This window comes from Staurois parvus, unplaced genomic scaffold (assembly GCF_062004578.1).
Source record: "Staurois parvus isolate SC_StPar_1 unplaced genomic scaffold, SC_StPar_1.0 ptg000056l, whole genome shotgun sequence".
Classification (NCBI taxonomy): Eukaryota; Metazoa; Chordata; class Amphibia; order Anura; family Ranidae; genus Staurois; species Staurois parvus.
Genome location: NW_028317852.1, coordinates 10,947,361 through 10,965,371, shown reverse-complemented (window position 1 = coordinate 10,965,371; position 18,011 = coordinate 10,947,361). Strand labels below are relative to the sequence as shown.

General features: G+C 40.9%; 1 protein-coding gene across 1 annotated transcript in view; it reads left to right on the top strand.

The window, feature by feature from the left end:
* The window catches only part of PLXNA2 (plexin A2), a 502,290-nt gene that overhangs the window by 263,823 nt on the left and 220,456 nt on the right, over positions 1–18,011 (top strand). Inside the window, exons 6-7 of the mRNA XM_089668339.1 lie at positions 10,951–11,074; positions 15,338–15,491. Of these exons, the coding sequence (XP_089524465.1) occupies positions 10,951–11,074; positions 15,338–15,491 (278 nt within the window). The remainder of the gene's footprint in view (positions 1–10,950; positions 11,075–15,337; positions 15,492–18,011) is intronic.

Here is an 18,011-nt window from a genome sequence, read left to right as displayed (position 1 = left end):
GTTTTACTGTCAGCTAGTTTTTCGTTATCTTTATATCTACAGCTCTTTAGTTTTTTGCCAGTCTGTCCATATACCATAAAACTAGTCCATAAAAGGTCCACTGTTGCTGAAAAAAATTGTGTTCTGATGACTGTATGTATTTACATTTCATGCAGGTTTTACATATGTTCATTTCCTTTTTAAATGTCTTTAGATGTCTTTTAATGTCTGAGATAGTGTGATAGAAAGCATGAACTGTTGCAAGTGTTTCAAAGACAATTACTATGTATGCACTATAATCGTACCATGTACAGTTAAAGTCTCTACTTACAGCAGGAAGGCCTGAGTTAATGCCTTTTAATTATGAGATGTTTCTGTTATTAATTGTACATGACCCTAAATAGGAAGGTCATATAGATTTGTAATGTTGGTTTTTATTGTTTTCATTGAAATGATTAAGACATTGCCTGAGACCCATTTTCATAGTCGATATACACTAAATGTAGTGTATTATTGGGCAAAGTAATAAAAGTACTTTACATGTAATAGATATCAAACAAAAAAGTGTAAATCAAATTTAACCACTTGCCTACAGGGCACTTATACCCCCTTCCTGCCAGGCCAATTTCCAGCTTTCAGCGCTGTCACACTTTGAATGACAATTGCGCGGTCATGCAACACTGTACCCGTATGAAATTTTTATCATTTTTTTGAAACAGATAGAGCTTTCTTTTGGTGGCATTTAATCACCTCTGGGATTTTTATTTTTTCTTAAACAAACCAAAAACCACTGAAAATTAAAAAAAAAAACAAAAACATTTTTCTTAGTTTTTGTTATACAATTTTGTAAATAAGTTATTTTTCTCCTTCACTGATGTGCGCTAATGAGGCTGCAGTGATGGGCACTGATAGGCTGCACTGATGGACACTGATAGGTGGCACTGATGGGCACTGATGAGGACACACTGGTAGGTTGCACTGATGGGCATTGACAGGCATCACTGATGGGCACTGAAAGGCAGCACTGATACATGACACTGATGTATGGCACTGATAGGCAGCACTGACTGGCACTGATAGGCGGCACTGACTGGTACTGTTAGGCAGCACTGACTGGCACTGATAGGCGGCACTGACTGACACTGATAGTCGGCACTGACTGGCACTGATAGGTGGCACTGATTGGCAGCACTGATAGGTGGCACTGATTGGCATCGATAGGTGGCACTGACTGGTACTGATGGGTGACATTGAAAGGCAGCTTAGATGGGCACTGATATGTGGCATTGATGTGGCACTGATGGGGACTCGCACTTGGCACTGATGAGCACTGACTGCTGGCATTGATGAACACTGACAGGTGGCACTTCTGGGGCCACACTGATCATCAGGGCACACTGGTCATCAGTGCCCTGATGATCAGTGTACATGTCCCCTCTGCAGAAAGCCAATTACCGTCTCTCCTCTCCTCTCGAGCTGTCAGCGTGACAGCTCGAGAGGAGAGAAATGCCGATAACCGGCATTTCCGTGTTTACATGTGATCAGCTGTGATTGGACATAGCTGATCACATGACCGAACCGACATCTTCAGCTCTTTCCGTGATCCGCCGCGCTGCATGCTCCTTGAGTCGCACATGCGTGGTGAGAATGGAAGGACGTCATATGACATCCTATCAGAACGAGAGAACCACCTTGCGCCCGTCATTGTACTATATGGTGGGCGGAAGGTGGTTAAAGCCTTAGCTGTGTTATTTTTAACGTCGTGCTTGAATACAGTATGTACATGTAGATAAAAAATAAAATATTGGCGAATCATTCAGTTAATAAAAATTGTTCACTATGGTACACATTATTCTCCATACATTGAAAAAATACTCTTGCAGTTATTTAAAACTAAACACACAGTCAATATACTTGTGATTTGATCCACTATTCTACCTATCCAAAGGCCCCCATCATACTAACCTTGCCTGCATTTCTAGCCTGTTCTTAGTAAGACAAAACCTCAGCATAAAAAGACAACTTTCCTTCACCAGACTATACTAGTGCTAGTCTCAGTGCTGTTATCTTCTTCTTTGTGATCCTTGTGACTGGTTAATGAAGGAAAAACATTTCACTGATCTCAGTGCTTTCTCCTTTTGGAAGTACATTCCCTGAGGTAGACTAACAGCTCTGTCCAAAGCAATAGAATCTTCATTGGCTCTCTCAAAATTAAGAGACTAATATTACGACAGATTCAGGCATCAATGTTAAATGAATGTAAATACCCTTACATAACAGAACTGGATTAAATTGTGTTTTTTTTTATCTGTTTGGGCATCATCTATAAATTAATCAAAAATATGCCTAACCAGGAAATTTGAAATCCGCCAGAAATGTACTTGTTAAGGCAGTATTAAACCTGGACGCAAATATTTAATATGTTGCAGCTTACCAATTCTTAGATGTGATTTCTGCATTAGTTTTCTTTTTTTTAGGATTTCTTTCCTTTATTTTCAGTTGGTGATCTGGCCAGTAAGCCTGTTTTCAAAAGAACAAGCTTTCCTGCAAATGTTTCAGTTACAGGGATGAGAAAACTATTTAACATTGGCAGGGGTGCTTATTATAATCAGCTTTTATTTATTTATGTAAAACCTTTATCCTAAAAGGAACAAATCTGTTTGCTTTAATTGCTCAAAAAGTATTAGCTGGAGTTTGGCTTCAGTTTGTTAGTGTATTTAAATCTGCACATGTATCTAACACCCCTCAGATTAACAGTGTTTCTTTCCATATGTGCCCCTGCGCTCCTTCATCTTGAGTGGGGGCACTGTAATACAGAAGGGGGGGGAGATTTACTAAAACTGGTGCACACCTATGGAAAGAAGCACTGTTAATCTGGGCGGGGGGGGGTGTTAGATACATGTCCAGATTTAAATACACTAACAAACTACAGTTGTGCATAGTAACCAATATGTTTCTAACCTCAGCTTGTTCAGTTAAGCTTTGACAATAAAACCTAGATGATTGGTTACTATGCACAGGTGCACCAGATTCTAAGTGCACTAGTTCTAGTAAATCTCTCCCGAGGTATGTTATTGGTCAGATCACCAAGTTAATACAGAGGGGGAAAAAGCCTGGAAAAAGAAAACAAATGCAGCCACCACATCTAATGATTGGTAAGCTGCAATATGTAAATTTTTTTGTTATGTGTTTTGATACCACTTTGAGTTTTAGTCCTGAATTATCTTAAAGCGTAGTTCCACCCAAAAGGGGAAGTTCCTCAAATTTGATAGGTACCCGCTCCCACTTCTGCTGCAATCGCCTAGGCGATCGGAAGCAGAAGTTGTCCTCCCTCCTTCCCTCCCTGTAGTCTTCTGGGACACGTGACAGGTCCCAGAATACTACGGGGCCATTCACAAAGCACAGTGTTTCTTGCACATGCATAGTGGGCACCCGACTGTGAAGCCGCAAGCTGTCACAGCCGGGTGCCCAGACTAAAGATGCCAGCACCAGGGAGAGAAGACGGCCGTTGAAACCAGCGTTGGTGAGGACACCGCTGGACAGAGGGACAAGTAAGTGGCTGTATTTTTTTTTTCAGCTGGAACTCCGCTTTAAGGTTTATAATACTACACAGCATATAAAAGTCTTGCTCCTGAATCTTTTAGTTGTCAGTTGTATTAGGTAGGGTATCAAGCCACTTAGCGATCAGGCAGTTTTTTTTATAAACTATAAATAAGAAAGGAAGGTGATGAAACCTGAAACATTCTTTTGTCGAGCTAGAGTAACAACCTTCACTTACCATTTATACCCACAATAAAAACCACAATATTACAGATACATTCAGGAGAACATTAGGTGCACAGAATGTGAACTAAACTATCTTTCAGTACAGAAATAACCTATTGCAGTCATTTCTGTTGCCTATAGTGCCCTCTCACATACTGGTATTATTTACTTTTACCAGCTTTGTTTAAAATGAGCAATTTGCCCAGCTTAAATTACTTTGTACTATAGATATGTACCAAAATGATGTATTTCTGCCATGTAAGGTAACTGTTTACTGGATTTTCCATATATTAACTACATTAGTGCAATACAATACTGCATTGTATTCAGGTACAATATTCAGTATTGTAATTATTTAATAAATTAAAAAAATAAACAATTATAACTGCAACATTTTTTTTACTAGTATTCATAGTATACTGCATTTCTAATATTTTTCTCTAAATGGATAGCGGTAGTGCAATCATTTTTCATGCATGGCTGTTACTTTTTTCTACAGCCCTAATTCCAAAAAAAAGTTGGGACTACATAAAAATAGAATGCAATGGTTTGCAAATCTCATAAACCCATATTTCATTCACAATAGGAAATAGAAAACATCAAATGTTTAAGCTGAGAAAATGGACAATTTTAACCACTTCAGGTCCGGACACTTTCACCCCCTTCCTGTCCAGGCCAATCTTCAGCTATCAGACTTTGAAATAAAAATTGCACAGTCATGCAACACTGTACCCATATAAATGTTTTTGCATTTTTTCGAGACAGATAACACTTTATTTTGGTGGTATTTATTCACCACCATTTTATTTTTTTGCAATATGAATGAAAAAGTCCAAACATTTTGAAAAAAAAAAGTGTTTTTCTTAGAACATTTTGCAAATAAATAATCTTTCTTCATAAATCTTGGCCAAAATGTATTCATCTATCTTTTTAGTAAAACAAAAAATAACAAAAATTAGTTTATAACCAAAAATGATAATTTTTCAAAAAAAATGTTTTTACATTTTTATCTTATTATTTATGTTTTTTTTAACATACCTTCACCCTAGCAGTACAGTGTCACCATAGTGACACTGTACTACTTGTGGGGGGTGGTGAAGATTTTTTTTACACTGACTGCTTTTACACCCATAAAGGCTGTAAAAGCAATAATTTCTGCATTCTTGCAACCATTGAGAATTACTGTGAGAGCTGTGAATGGTCACAGCTTGCTCATGGTACAAGGTTGTTGTGAATTGCCTTGTACCATGTGACCTCTGTGATCATTCACAGATTTTGCACGTAGTAAGCAATAATGTCAGGAAGTGACATCTTGTTTACTACTGTTCCTGTGATCACTGATTGGCTAATCAGTGAACACATGAATCGGGACCTCACACACAGGTCCCGGATCGCGGTGTCGCATGCTCCCAGGGAGTGCGCACAGGCAGTGAATGTGAAGGCCGTTTATAAACTGCCACCTGCACCTGCACTGCTCCTGTCCGAATGTTTATGTACGTGGGCTGGAAATGGTTAAAAAAAAAGATCATTTTGAAATTGATGGCAGCAATACATCTCAAAAAATTTGAGACATGGCAACAAAAAGCTGGCAAGGTAAGTGGTACTAACACTGAAGAGCTGGAAGAACATTTTGCAACTAATTAGGTTAATTAGTAACAGGTTAGTAACATAATATGGTATAAAAAGAGCATCTTCAAAAGTCAGCATGTCTCAGAACTCAGAAGTAAAGATGGGCAAAGATTCACCAATCTGTGAAAAGCTTTGTATAAAAATTGTTAAACATTCAGAATAATGTTCCTCAACATAAATTGCAAAGACTTTATATCATCATATATAGTACATAATATCATCAAACGATTCTGAGAATCTACAGAAATCTTTGTGCGCAAGGCTGAAACGCAATTTTGGATGCCCTTGATCTTCAGGCCCTCAAAGAACACTGCATTAAAAATGGGCATGATTCTGTGATGGATATCACTGCATGGGCTCAGGAATACTTCCAAAAATCTTAGTTGCCATCTTCTCTGGCATTTAAAGTGGTCTTCTGCAAAGTGGAAAACAATTCTGTGGTCAGACAAATTAAAATTTGACATTCTTTTTGGCAACCATGGGTGCTGCAGCCTCCAGACTAAATAGGAGAGCGATCTTCCTGCTTATTATTAGCACTCGATTCAAAATCTTGCATCTCTGTTGGTATAGGAGGCATTACTGCGTATGAAATGACCAGCTTGCATATCTGGAGAGGCACGATCAGTGCTGAAAGATATATCCAAGTGTTAAAGCAGCATATGTTCCCAACCAGATAACATATTTTTTAGGGAAGGCCTTGCATATTTTACCAGGACAATACTAAAACGCATACTGCGTCTATAACAACTGCATGGCTTCATAGTAGACGTTTGTGGGTGCTTAACTGGCTTGCCTGTAGTCCAGACCTTTCATCATATAAAAATATTTGGCACATCTTGAAAGGAAAAATACAACAAAGACATAGGACTGTTCAGTAGTTAGAGTCCTATATTAGGCAAGAATGGAACAATATTCCTTGCCCAAAACTCCAGCAACTGGTCTCCTCAGTTCCCAGACATTTACAGAGTGTTGTTAAAAGAAAAGAAAAGGAAATTAACCTTTAATTGCTACTTTAATGTGTGTGTGTGTGTGTGTGTCACCTTGTGTGTCTGTACCAGGGCACACATTCCAGGGTATGTAAACTTTTTGGGTGATTTCTGTTGTCATTATGATTTAAAAAAGAGCCAAACAACTATGTGATCATAAATGGCTTCATATGATCATCATCCTTATATAAAGGTTTTTTGGCATGATCAGTCATATTTTAAATGTCAATGCCAACACTTCACGATTTCTGCCATTTCTGGGTATGCAAACGTTTGAGCACAACAGTATGTCTTTTATTTTCTATTGTGAATAAATTATGGGTGGATGAGATTTGTAAATCATTTCATACTATTTTTATGTAGATTTTACACAGCATCCCAACTTTTTTGGAATTAAGGTTGTAAATGTGTGGTGGTGGTGCCATTGTTTTCCATGCATGACTGTTGTACATGACAGGAGGTATCTTGTCCTGAGAGCCATACCAATAGATGATTTTATTTTGGAATTTCTGTTTCATATGACTCATAAAATAAATGCAGAGACCCTCTCATTTTGGAAGAACATTCCAGTTACAGATTTTTTGCCATTAACCTATTGTTCTTCCCTGACAGTGCTGAGGTAATAACTGCTGAGGCCCTAATATATTGCAGTGCTGGCACCAAAGCTGTAGAAGTCTTTTATCTTGTGACATTTGAAATGACAGGCCATCCTTCTTCAAGCAAAAAGCACAAACTGAATACATGCAATCTTGCAATTTACACAACTTGCACATACCAATACTTAATCACGAAATAAAAGAAAAAAAAATGCAACATGCCAAGCCTGTCGACTTGTGACATACAAGTGCAATGGTTTATAATTTCAGGCAGAATTAATTTGGGCATAATTACAAAGCACAGGGTTTCATAGATAAGCAGGCCCAGAGGGTGAGGCCATACAGTACACCTTTGACACAATAAGGAATGTGTAGTGTTTGTGCTCTTTGTGATTGAACTAGAATGATAGCTCCTACTTATGTCATCTGCTTATTACTTAATGTACTGGCATTGATACCTGATCAATGCAGATTATATTAATGCAGCATTTTGGGAAGGGTGGGGGGATGTTGGGTGGGCATGTGTTTAAAGAAAATGTTTTATTCTTGATTGACTGAACAAATTAATGGAAAACATGTTTTTAGACATATTTAAATTATTGTGAATGTGTTGGATTTCCCATAGCTTCAAAGCCAAATTATTTCATAGCTCTATAGCTCAAGCTTTAAAAAATTGCATAGGGTACATAGGCAGCACAACCTATATTATTTATTATGTATCGGAAATGTTGGAAATATGCCAACCCTAATGCTTTGTCTTATGGTATTAATTCCAATAATTAATATTGGATATTAATTCCTCCAATTAATATAAGACAACAACTTGTTACATTTCAAAGGAGGTAATTTGCAAGGGTGATAAAATGCAGATTGCTCAGTCAGACTTGAAAGGGCTTGTCCAGCATCTACTATTTAATAACATGAAAAGGGGTATTAAGTGTGGTAAATAGCATTCTTGTTTCTCTAATTAATGGTAATAGAATGCAGTTTATGAAATATTTGGACAACTTTGATTAGAATTTATGGCTGCAGCTGTCCAAGCCCAAAAAGCATTACCTATCACCAAGAAGATCAAAGGGGCTTTTAAAGTGGCCAATCAGAGTGCTTGTCATTTTACTGAATTGTATATTAACCTCCCTAGCCGTATTCCCGAGTGTAGCTTGGGGTAAAATGTCAGTACCAAAAGCAGTAACCCCGAGCTACACTCGGGCTTACCATGAGGCGCTGCATAGGGATTCCCTGCAGAGCTTACCTTGTCCTGCGCTCCCGCGATGTGTCCCCTGCAGCATCCCCGGCCATTTCCTCCGGCCAATGCCGGCATCCGGCTTCTGTGTTCCGGTCCCTGTGACGTTGGGACGTACGGGTGCCGCCGGCGGCGGGAAATTTAAAAATTTAAAAAAATGTAATTTTTTGCCAAACAAATTTTACATAGTAAAACATTGCTGTTTCAAACCATTTCACATACATTTTGTCCCTAGTGCTTTGTCCTGTGCCCTGCCTGCATTTTGTCTGTTCTTTCTGCCTGGAAACTGAAAAAAAGTCCATGGCGTCCAAAAAGTGTCCCTTTAGGTCAAAAGTGGTTTTAGACCAGCTAGAGAACAGCGATAGTAAATCAGAACCACTTGCAGAATTGAGTGATAATGATTCGTGGGGAAATTCGTCATCAGAAACTGAAAACAATTTTGTGACTTTGCTTAGTGATGTGCGAACTTGGCGCTCTATTTCAAATTTCAGTGTTTTTGGTTTGATTATATTATTGAATTAAATGTATTATTATTATATTGTTATTTTTTATGATTATTTATTAAATTATAATTTATGATTTCATGTTTCAAATTTTATCCTACCCGGGATGTTTAATAGACTCTTGTTCGGACAGATTTCAGTGAGTTATTCCTAAAAATTACAGCCTACAATAAAAAAACGGCATATTTCCATGCAAAATAATGGTACCGCTTTCAGCACCAAAAATCTGAAATAATCATACCGCTAGGGAGGTTAAGAAAGGTTTTTTTGGTTAAGTAGTTACAGGAGAAAGTGGGTCCTCTGAAGGTGTCTGATGATTGCATGAATATTCTAAGTACCTTGTCATCTGCCTTTGTCTGTAGCTCTGTTTTATGGATTGTTTCTGAACTGATTAAATGCATCTCTCTGGAAAATAACTGTTGGACTAGTTGCTGCGGGAAAATACATTTATAAATACACTCGTCATCCTCCAATTAATATAAGACAACTCCCTCTTCACAGGATTTGACTGACAGAGTGAAAGAACTCAGATAAGTGTTTAGAGATGGGGGGACAGGTATAGGGAGATTTTGTACCTTAATGCAGCGCCGGGACGAGGGGTGTGTGGGAAGGGCGGCGGTGGGGGCAGTGACAAACAGCAATCTCCTGTATATCTTTCAATGAAGTATCTGAAAGTTGCGGGAGGAAGAGGAAGAAAGCGGCTTCCAGCTCCTTTATTGAAAGACATAAAGGAGATCGCTGCTTGTCACTGCCCCCACCACTGCACCAATCATCCCTGATCATTTTGTTTCTTTCCTGCCCCCCCCCCTCCCCCGCAGTGTGCTACTTAGTGCCCAGCCCCCCAGAATCTGGATCTACTCTGCCTCCCCCTGTGCCCGCCTACACTCCAGTCCATGTAGCTTCTCAGAACAGGATGTGTGGGTGGGAATTTGTACACAGAGCAGCCAACAGCTCTGATGCTTCTGACTGAGCATGTGAGTCCAACCTCCCTTCCTTCCACCCACCCCTCCTTTTCTTCTTAACTTCCACCCACCCCTCCCTTCCTTCCTCCCACTCACCCCTCCCTTCCTTCCTTCCACCCAGCCCTCCCTTCTTTACACCCACCCTTCCCTACATTCCACCCCTCCCTTCCTTCCACCCACCCCTTCCTTCCACCCACTCTTCTCTTCCTTCCTTCCACCCACCCCTCCCTTCCTTCTTTTCTTCCTTCCTTCCATCCACCTCTCCCTCCCTTCCTTTCACCCCACCTTCCTTCCACTCTTCCCTTCCTTCCTTCCTTCCTTCCACCCCTCCCTTCCTTCTTTCCACCCCCCCTTCCTTCCTTCCATACATACATCCCTCCCTGCCTTCCACTCCCCCCCCTTCCTTCCACCCCCCCTTCCTCCCACCCCTCCCACCCTTTCTTCCCACCCTTCCTTTCACCTTCCCTTCCACTCCTCTCTCCCTTCCTTTCCTCCTTCCACCTCGACCTCCCTAATGTCCACCTCTCCTTCCCTTTCTTCCACACCTCCCTCCCTTCCACCCACCCCTCCCGTTTTTCCTTACACCCACCCACCCCTCCCTTCCTTCCACCCCCCCTTCCTTCATTCCACCCCTCCCTTCCACCACCCCTTCCTTCCACCCCTCCCTTGCTTCAACCCACCCCTTCCTCCTTTCCTTCCTTCCACGCACCCCTCCCTTCCTTTCACCCCTCCAACCCCTTTCTTCCCATCCTTCCTTCCGCCATCCCTTTGACCCCTCTCTCCTTTCCTTCCTTCCACCCCTCCCTCCCCTCTCCTTCCTTTCCTTCCTTCCACCCCTCCCTCCCTCCCTTCCACCCCACCCTTCATCCACCCTTCCTTCCCTTTCTACCTTCTTTTCATATGCTTTCTTCCTTCCTTCCTTCCTTCCTTCCTTCCTTCCTTTCCTTCATTCTGCATAAAACATTTAACAGTGCCATCTCATGAGATAATTTATGAGGGCATGTTTAGGGACGGAATTAATCGGAGGGTAGTGGATGGGTGGGGAAACTGGTGGCGAGTAACTATTAAGTCCTAGCTAGTAGCTTAGGACTTGAAATTTTGAACTCTGATATAAGGCATTGTGTGACTTGCCCATTATTCGTCTCATGTAATAGATTTTTTTTTTTTGCTTTTGCATGGTTATCTGTTGCTTGCTTAAAAAAATCCTATTAAATTGATTTGGAATTAATTTTTGTCAACAAAACATTCATAAATCAGTAAAAAATGTATTTGAACTTTTTCTTATAGGTGTTCCCGGAAGGATAAATGTGACCGAGCAGAGGAACCCTCCCGGTTTGCAGCTAAAATAGAACAGTGTGTTAAGGTCACTGTAAGCCCCAACAGCCTTCCAGTTTCTGAGCATAGCCTTCCGGTAAGAGAGTGCAGGGATTGAACAGGTGCTATAGTACAAATAAGTAGACGTATTCTGAATAGATGCAGAGACTGATTTTCAAACATGAAAGTATTAATAGAGGGCTACTGAAAACTATCGATCCATTTTGGTGAAGGCACGAACTGAGGTTATATTTGTGCTTACCCCCAGTTAGCGTAAAGGGGGTTTTAAAAACCTTTTGCATCCTGGTAGTACAAGTTGCTCCTTCAACTTGTTGTTTTAATAATTACTTTATTAAAACAAAACCCTCTGTTTAACTGATTCCAAGTTCTCCACCAAGGCCAGTTGTAATTATTAAAAGCTAAAAGTTTTAGCTTTTAATAATTACAACCGCCGCCAGAATACAATAGGTCTGCGGAAATGATTCCCCATCTCACACTGAATGTGTGCATGGGGGAATTGATTCTTTTTTTTTTTTCTTCATTCAATTCGCTGGTTGAATGGAAAAAAAATGAATCATGTACAGCCTACCTTAACAACTCTTACTGATAAGAACTCTTTATTAAGATTATTGTAAAAACCTCATCTTAATCCTACAGTACAGGGCACGGGCAGAGTATTTGTACATTATGGGCTATAGGTGTGTACCTTAACCACTTGCCTACTGGGCACTTTTACCCCCTTCCTGCCCAGACCAATTTTCAGTTTTCAGTGTTGTCGCACTTTGAATGACAATTGTGCCGTTGTGCAACACTGTACTTATATGACATTTTTAGCATTTTGTTCACACAAATAGGTATTTAATAACCACTGGGTCTTTTATTTTTTGCACTATAAATGAAAAAATAGTGTAAAAAAAGTTTTCTTTGTTTCTATTATACAATTTTGCAAACAGGTAATTTTTCTCCTTCACTCATGTGCGTTGATGAGGCTGCACTGATAGGCAACATTGAAGGGCACTGATAGGCAGCACTGATGGGTACTGATTAGGCTGCACTGATGGGTACTGATAGGCGGCACTGATGAGGTGGCACTGGTGGGCATTGATGAGCAGGCACTGACGATGCTGCACTAATATGCTGCACTAATAGGTAGCACTGAACGGCACTGACTGGCAGCACTGCTGGGCAGCACTATTGGGAACTGATGGGCAGCACTGTTGGGCACTGCCGGGCTGCAATGTTGGGCACTGCTTGGCAGCACTGTTGGGCACTGATGGGCAGAACTGTTGGGCACTTTTGGGACTGCACTGATTATCAGTGCAGATGTCAGCTTTGACAGTTACCAGTTACTGGCAGTACTTTCCTCATGCTGTGACAACATGAGGAAAGTACTGCCGATAACCATCAAGTGTATTTACATAGTGGTCTGCTGTGATTGGACACAGCTGATCACTTGGCAAAAGGCCAATGCCTCAGTGATCAAAGAAAGCGCTGGGTGCGTGCCGCTGGGTGCGTGCCACTGGCTGCGCACCGCTGGGGGTATGTTCTGGGAGGATGTCATATGACGCCCTCCCAGAACTGAACTACCACACTGTAGCCATCATTTGACAATAGCGCGGTAGTAAAGTGGTTAAGATGACTGGACATTGGCAAAGTTTTAGAAGATGCCCCCTCCTCGGTGCCTCCTATATAATCCTAGTACACTCCTTGAGTCTTCAGATAGAATGGACAGCCACCTGCCTTCTGATCCGATCTGCTTAGACAGAAGGGGATGGACCCCCTTCCATTTTTTTTTTTGTAGCAGATTGGATCGGACCAAAGATAGGTGGGTGTACATGGTCACAAGTCAGTCTTCAGGGGTGAATGCACCACTGAAAAACTGACGGAAGGAACTGATTGGATCCTCTGTGTGAGAGTGGTCTATCACTATGGGTCCCATATAATTCTCATGGCAAACATATTATGACCTATGCCAACATATCAAGATCAACAAATTATATATTATCTCCCTTTGGTTGTAATGCATATACTGTATGTGTCCCATACAAAAAATAGAACTTATATTGAAGCATAAATTCAATACTAATAGATTGTATAGATATACTATATTGCCAAAAGCATTGGGACACCCCTCCAAATCATTGGATTCATGTGTTCCAATCACCTCCATGGCCACAGGTGTAAATCAAGCACCTAGGCATGGAGACTGCTTCTACAAACATTTGTGAAAGAATGGGTCGCTCTCAAGAGCTCAGTGAATTCAAGCGTGGTACCATGATAGTTTGCCACCTGTGCAATAAGTCCATCCATGAAATTTCCTTGCTACTAAATGTTCAATGGTCAGCTGTTAGTGGTATTATAACAAAGTGGAAGCAACTGGAAACAACAGCAACTCAGCCACGACGTGGTAGGCCACATAAAATGACAGATTGGGGTCAGTTCATGCTGAATCACACATAAGTCAGCAACTGTATGCAGAGCAATAGCTAAAGATCTTCAAACTTTGTGTGGCCTTCAGATTAGTACAACAACAGTGCGGAGAGAGCTTCATGGAATGGGTTTCCATGGCCAAATAGCTGCATCCAAGCCTTACATCACCAAGTGTAATGCAAATCGTAAGATGCAGTGGTGTTAAGCATGCAGCCACTGGACTCTAAAGCAGTGGAGAGATGTTCTCTGCAGTTACATTTTTGCAGCAGTTTTTAGGTAACAGTGGTGCAGCAGAGTTATAGAGCAAAAGGGAAAGTAAGCCATGCAAGCAGAAATCAGACAAGTAAGCAGAAGCAGATAACTATTCTATTTAAATAACATTGAAGATCAACCTGAGTTACTCTGCAGCTGTCCATTCAGCACTGCTCAGAAATTCACCCTTAGCTTAATTAGTTAATAATTTTTCTTTATTATGTTATTTTCTGATTTCTCCATCAAGCCCTTACTGTCTTATAATACCAGAATGGAAGCAGTGTCTCTGGATCTGCACAACTTTGGGAGCCAAACCTGGACCCCACACTGTGGGGACGGTCTATAATGTTGCTCCAGACACTGGATCTTGCATGGTGTTTACCTTAGCAGTAAGTGCAATGCAGTGAGTTAAGCACAGGGTGCTATACAGGTCCAGGGCTGTGGTCCATCATTATTGAACCCAGTCCCTTAAGACACCTTTGGGGGTTTTCGCACTGTAGCAGGCAAAGCCTGGACTTTAATAGTATATTTGACTGTTACTGTAAAAACAGGGCTATCTTTGGATGGTGTTCACCTCACAGTGTAAACCTTTCAAACTTGGCACTAAAACTCAACCGCTCAATATCAGGTGGATTGCATCACACCACTGGTTGCACCCGTTACTGCTACTTGCACATCCCTCCTGCATGATGAGTGTAATTTATAAATTCCACAAATTCTCTAAAATTTTTTATCATCAGCAAAAAAGTAACATTACTATTTGTACTCTATATCATCAACAAGTAAGCAGCTTGGAAAGTTTGCAACTACGCTTTGTCTCTTTTGTTTATCCATATCCAGACATTCTCTCCTATTCCTTATATCCTCAACTCCAGAGTTCCATGCTTGTTCTCTGTGATTGTTCAGTATTGTAAATTTTTACATGCCTTTGTTCAGAATAATTTTTAGAAAATTGCACACAACAGAAGTCAGGCTTTCCTTCATTAACAAACATTGCTACCAGTATCAGAAATATACACCTATTCCAAAGTGCCAAAGGCACAACCACAATAGGACCACTAACTAATTGTAAGTAAGCAGTTCTTTTTATCCTTCTCAATATTAATCCCTCCTGTACACAGACAAACTGATACCATCTGGTTTCTAATATTAAAGGAAAAGTACAGCTAAAGCTCGTTTGGCTGTACTTCTCCTGTGGATTGCAGGAGTGCAGTTCGTTCTGCACTTCCGTGATCCATTTTCAGCCGACAGAGGGCTAAAGTCTGCTGTCAGTTGACATCACTCCCCCAGTCCAGGCTGGGGAAAGATCCCAACTTTGATGTCAGGATTCACCCAGATCCCTGGAACAGCTCCTGGCTCAGCCTCTTAGCGACTTGCTAAAAGCCTGAGCCAACCGTTCCTGACCCCTCCACAGCCCAGCGCTCCAGTGAGCGATGGGGGGAGGGCAGAGCAGAGAGCCAAAGACTGACAGTCCCAGCTCTCTGTTCAGAGTGAAGGAAGAAAACTTAGTGATTGTGGTGTTTGATCGCTCAGTTCTCACATTTAGAACTGACGGCGGACTGCTGTATCCACCTAGGTAAGTATAATTTAAAAAAAAAAAATCCTAAACTTCTCTTTTAAGGCAAAAAAATTTAAAAGTCTAAATGAATAAAATATACTCTCTCATTCTTCTTTCTAGCTCACTCTGGAAGTTACTGATGTCCCTGATCTTTCTATTGGTGTAACTTGCTCATTTGGTAATATTACTCAGGTCGAGGGGCAAGTGACTGGCAATAAAGTTGTCTGTGTTTCACCATCCTCAAAAGATGTACCCATCATTCCTGCAGATCAAGGTATGACCTTTTCCCTTCAATGTTATTTAATGAATTCTACCTCTAAAGCTCACAATAGACTTGCAAGGAGTCTGTATTTGACTACTGTAAGACTGGGACAAGGGCATTACACTAAAAGGAATTTGTCTGGAAAGGAGCTTAAGTGCTGGCATTGCTGACTTGCTTGTAACCTTATATGTATATTATTGTTCCTGATCCTTGACTAGCAAAGTATGGAAGGATAAAGGTGGCAGCCCTGGAATGTAAAGATTCCAAAATTAAGCAATGTCAGGTCACATTTCTATTCAAACAGGCTTTTAATACTCCCCTTATGGGACCGGGAAATGATGATTTTAATGATCTAAAACTTCTGAATAGTAACTGCTGTGTAAATCAATATAGAAATGTACCAAGAAAGAAAACTAATAATGAGGTAAGAAGTATTATGGCAAGTAGATAATGTATGGTTCTACACAAGTGATAAGGTGAAAACTATAAAATATAATTTATAATCTGAACATTTTAAAATCTGAACATGGGATAAATTGTAGTGACATTTACAGTCAATGTTACTACTTTTTCTTCTGCCATAATAAAGCATTACAAGATATGGTCCTGTTTATGGAAAAGACCTGACCCTAGCTTGGATTTTAGCACCTTACCCAATGGATCTTTGCATGATTATTTTTTGATTACTGATTATATACATTCTAGTGAAAGGTTTCAAATACACTCATTGTATCCACAAGCTTAGTACTTTAAAGCAGCTTAGAGACTACACTGGCAGTCACACAATATTATAACATTATTATATTAATATAATACAGAATTTATATAGCAACAACCATTTGCACAGTGCTTTACAAATTAAAGTGAGCTATAAAATTCAAGAAAAGGTTAGAAGGGCCATGCTCATGCGAGCTTACAATCTAAAGGATTGGGCTTCCAGTTTCTTAGACTATAGAGATGATTGGAGCCATTCCAGTCTCTAATCAGCTTTATGGTCAGCCGGCAGAACCGCCGGCTGTATTCTCAGGTTCCCCGGTGTGATGGGAGAGCCCAAGAAAGCCATAGAAGGTGGTGGGAGGGGGGTCCCTTCCTGCTGCTTATAAAAGCAATCCAGTGGCTAATTAGCTGCTAGTATTGCTTTTACATAAAAACAGGCTGCCAGCTGAAAAAACTACCAGGATGATGCCTGTAGCTGCAGGCACCATCCCAGTATAACCACTAAAAGTAAAATGATAATAAAGTGATGGATAGTGCAAATACAGTTGTGACCAAAATTATTCAACCCCCACTGAAATTGAGTGTTTTGGCCAGTTTGACATTGCTTTTGATCATTCAGTCATCTTGCTTACATTTACATTAAAGAGGCACTTGTAGGTCAGACAAATATAACATAACAGTTATAATGAAATAACCACAAATGTCTTTTCTGTGCTCACAGCATTATCAGTTTTATTCAACCCCCAAGTGACATTCAATCTTAGTACTTAGTACAGCATCCTTTTACAGTTATAACAGCTTTTAAACGTGAAGCATAGCTTGACACAAGTGTCTTGCAGCGATCTACGGGTATCTTCGCCCATTCTTCATGGGCAAAGGCCTCCAGTTCAGTCACATTCTTAGGCTTGCGCACTGCAACTGCTTTCTTTAAGTCCCACCAGAGGTTCTCAATCGGATTTAAGTCTGGTGACTGCGATGGCCACTCCAAAATGTTCCAGCCTTTCCTCTGCAACCATGCTCTAGTGGACTTGGAGGTATGCTTGGGATCATTGTCCTGTTGAAAGGTCCAACGTCTCCCAAGCCTCAGGTGTGTGACGGACTGCATCACGTTTCCATCCAATATCTCCTGGTACTGAAGAGAATTCATGGTACCTTGCACACGCTGAAGCTTCCCTGTACCTGCAGAAGCAAAACAGCCCCAAAGCATGATTGACCCTCCACCATGCTTCACAGTAGGCAAGGTGTTCTTTTCATCATAGGCCTTGTTCTTCCTCCTCCAAACATAGCGTTGATCCATGGGCCCAAACAGTTCTAATTTTGTTTCATCAGTCCACAGAACACTATCCCACAACTTTTGTGGTTTGTCCACATGGCTTTTGGCATACTGCAGTCGACTCTTCTTATTCTTTGGAGACAGCAAGGGGGTACGCCTGGGAGTTCTGGCACGGAGGCCTTCATTACGCAGTGTGCGTCTTATTGTCTGGGCTGAAACTTCTGTACCCACATCTGACAAATCTTTTCTCAGTTCCTCAGCAGTCACACGGGGACTTCTCTCCACTCTACGCTTCAGGTAGCGCACAGCAGTCGAAGTCAGCATCTTCTTTCTGCCACGACCAGGTAGCGTTTCAACAGTGCCCTTTGCCTTGAATTTGCGAATGATGCTTCCTAAGGTGTCTCTTGGTATGTTTAACATCTTTGCAATCTTCTTATAGCCATTGCCCTTCCTGTGAAGAGAAATCACCTCTTCTCTTGTCTTCCTGGACCATTCTCTTGCCTTCACCATGTTTGTAACCACACCAGTAAATGTCTAGAAGG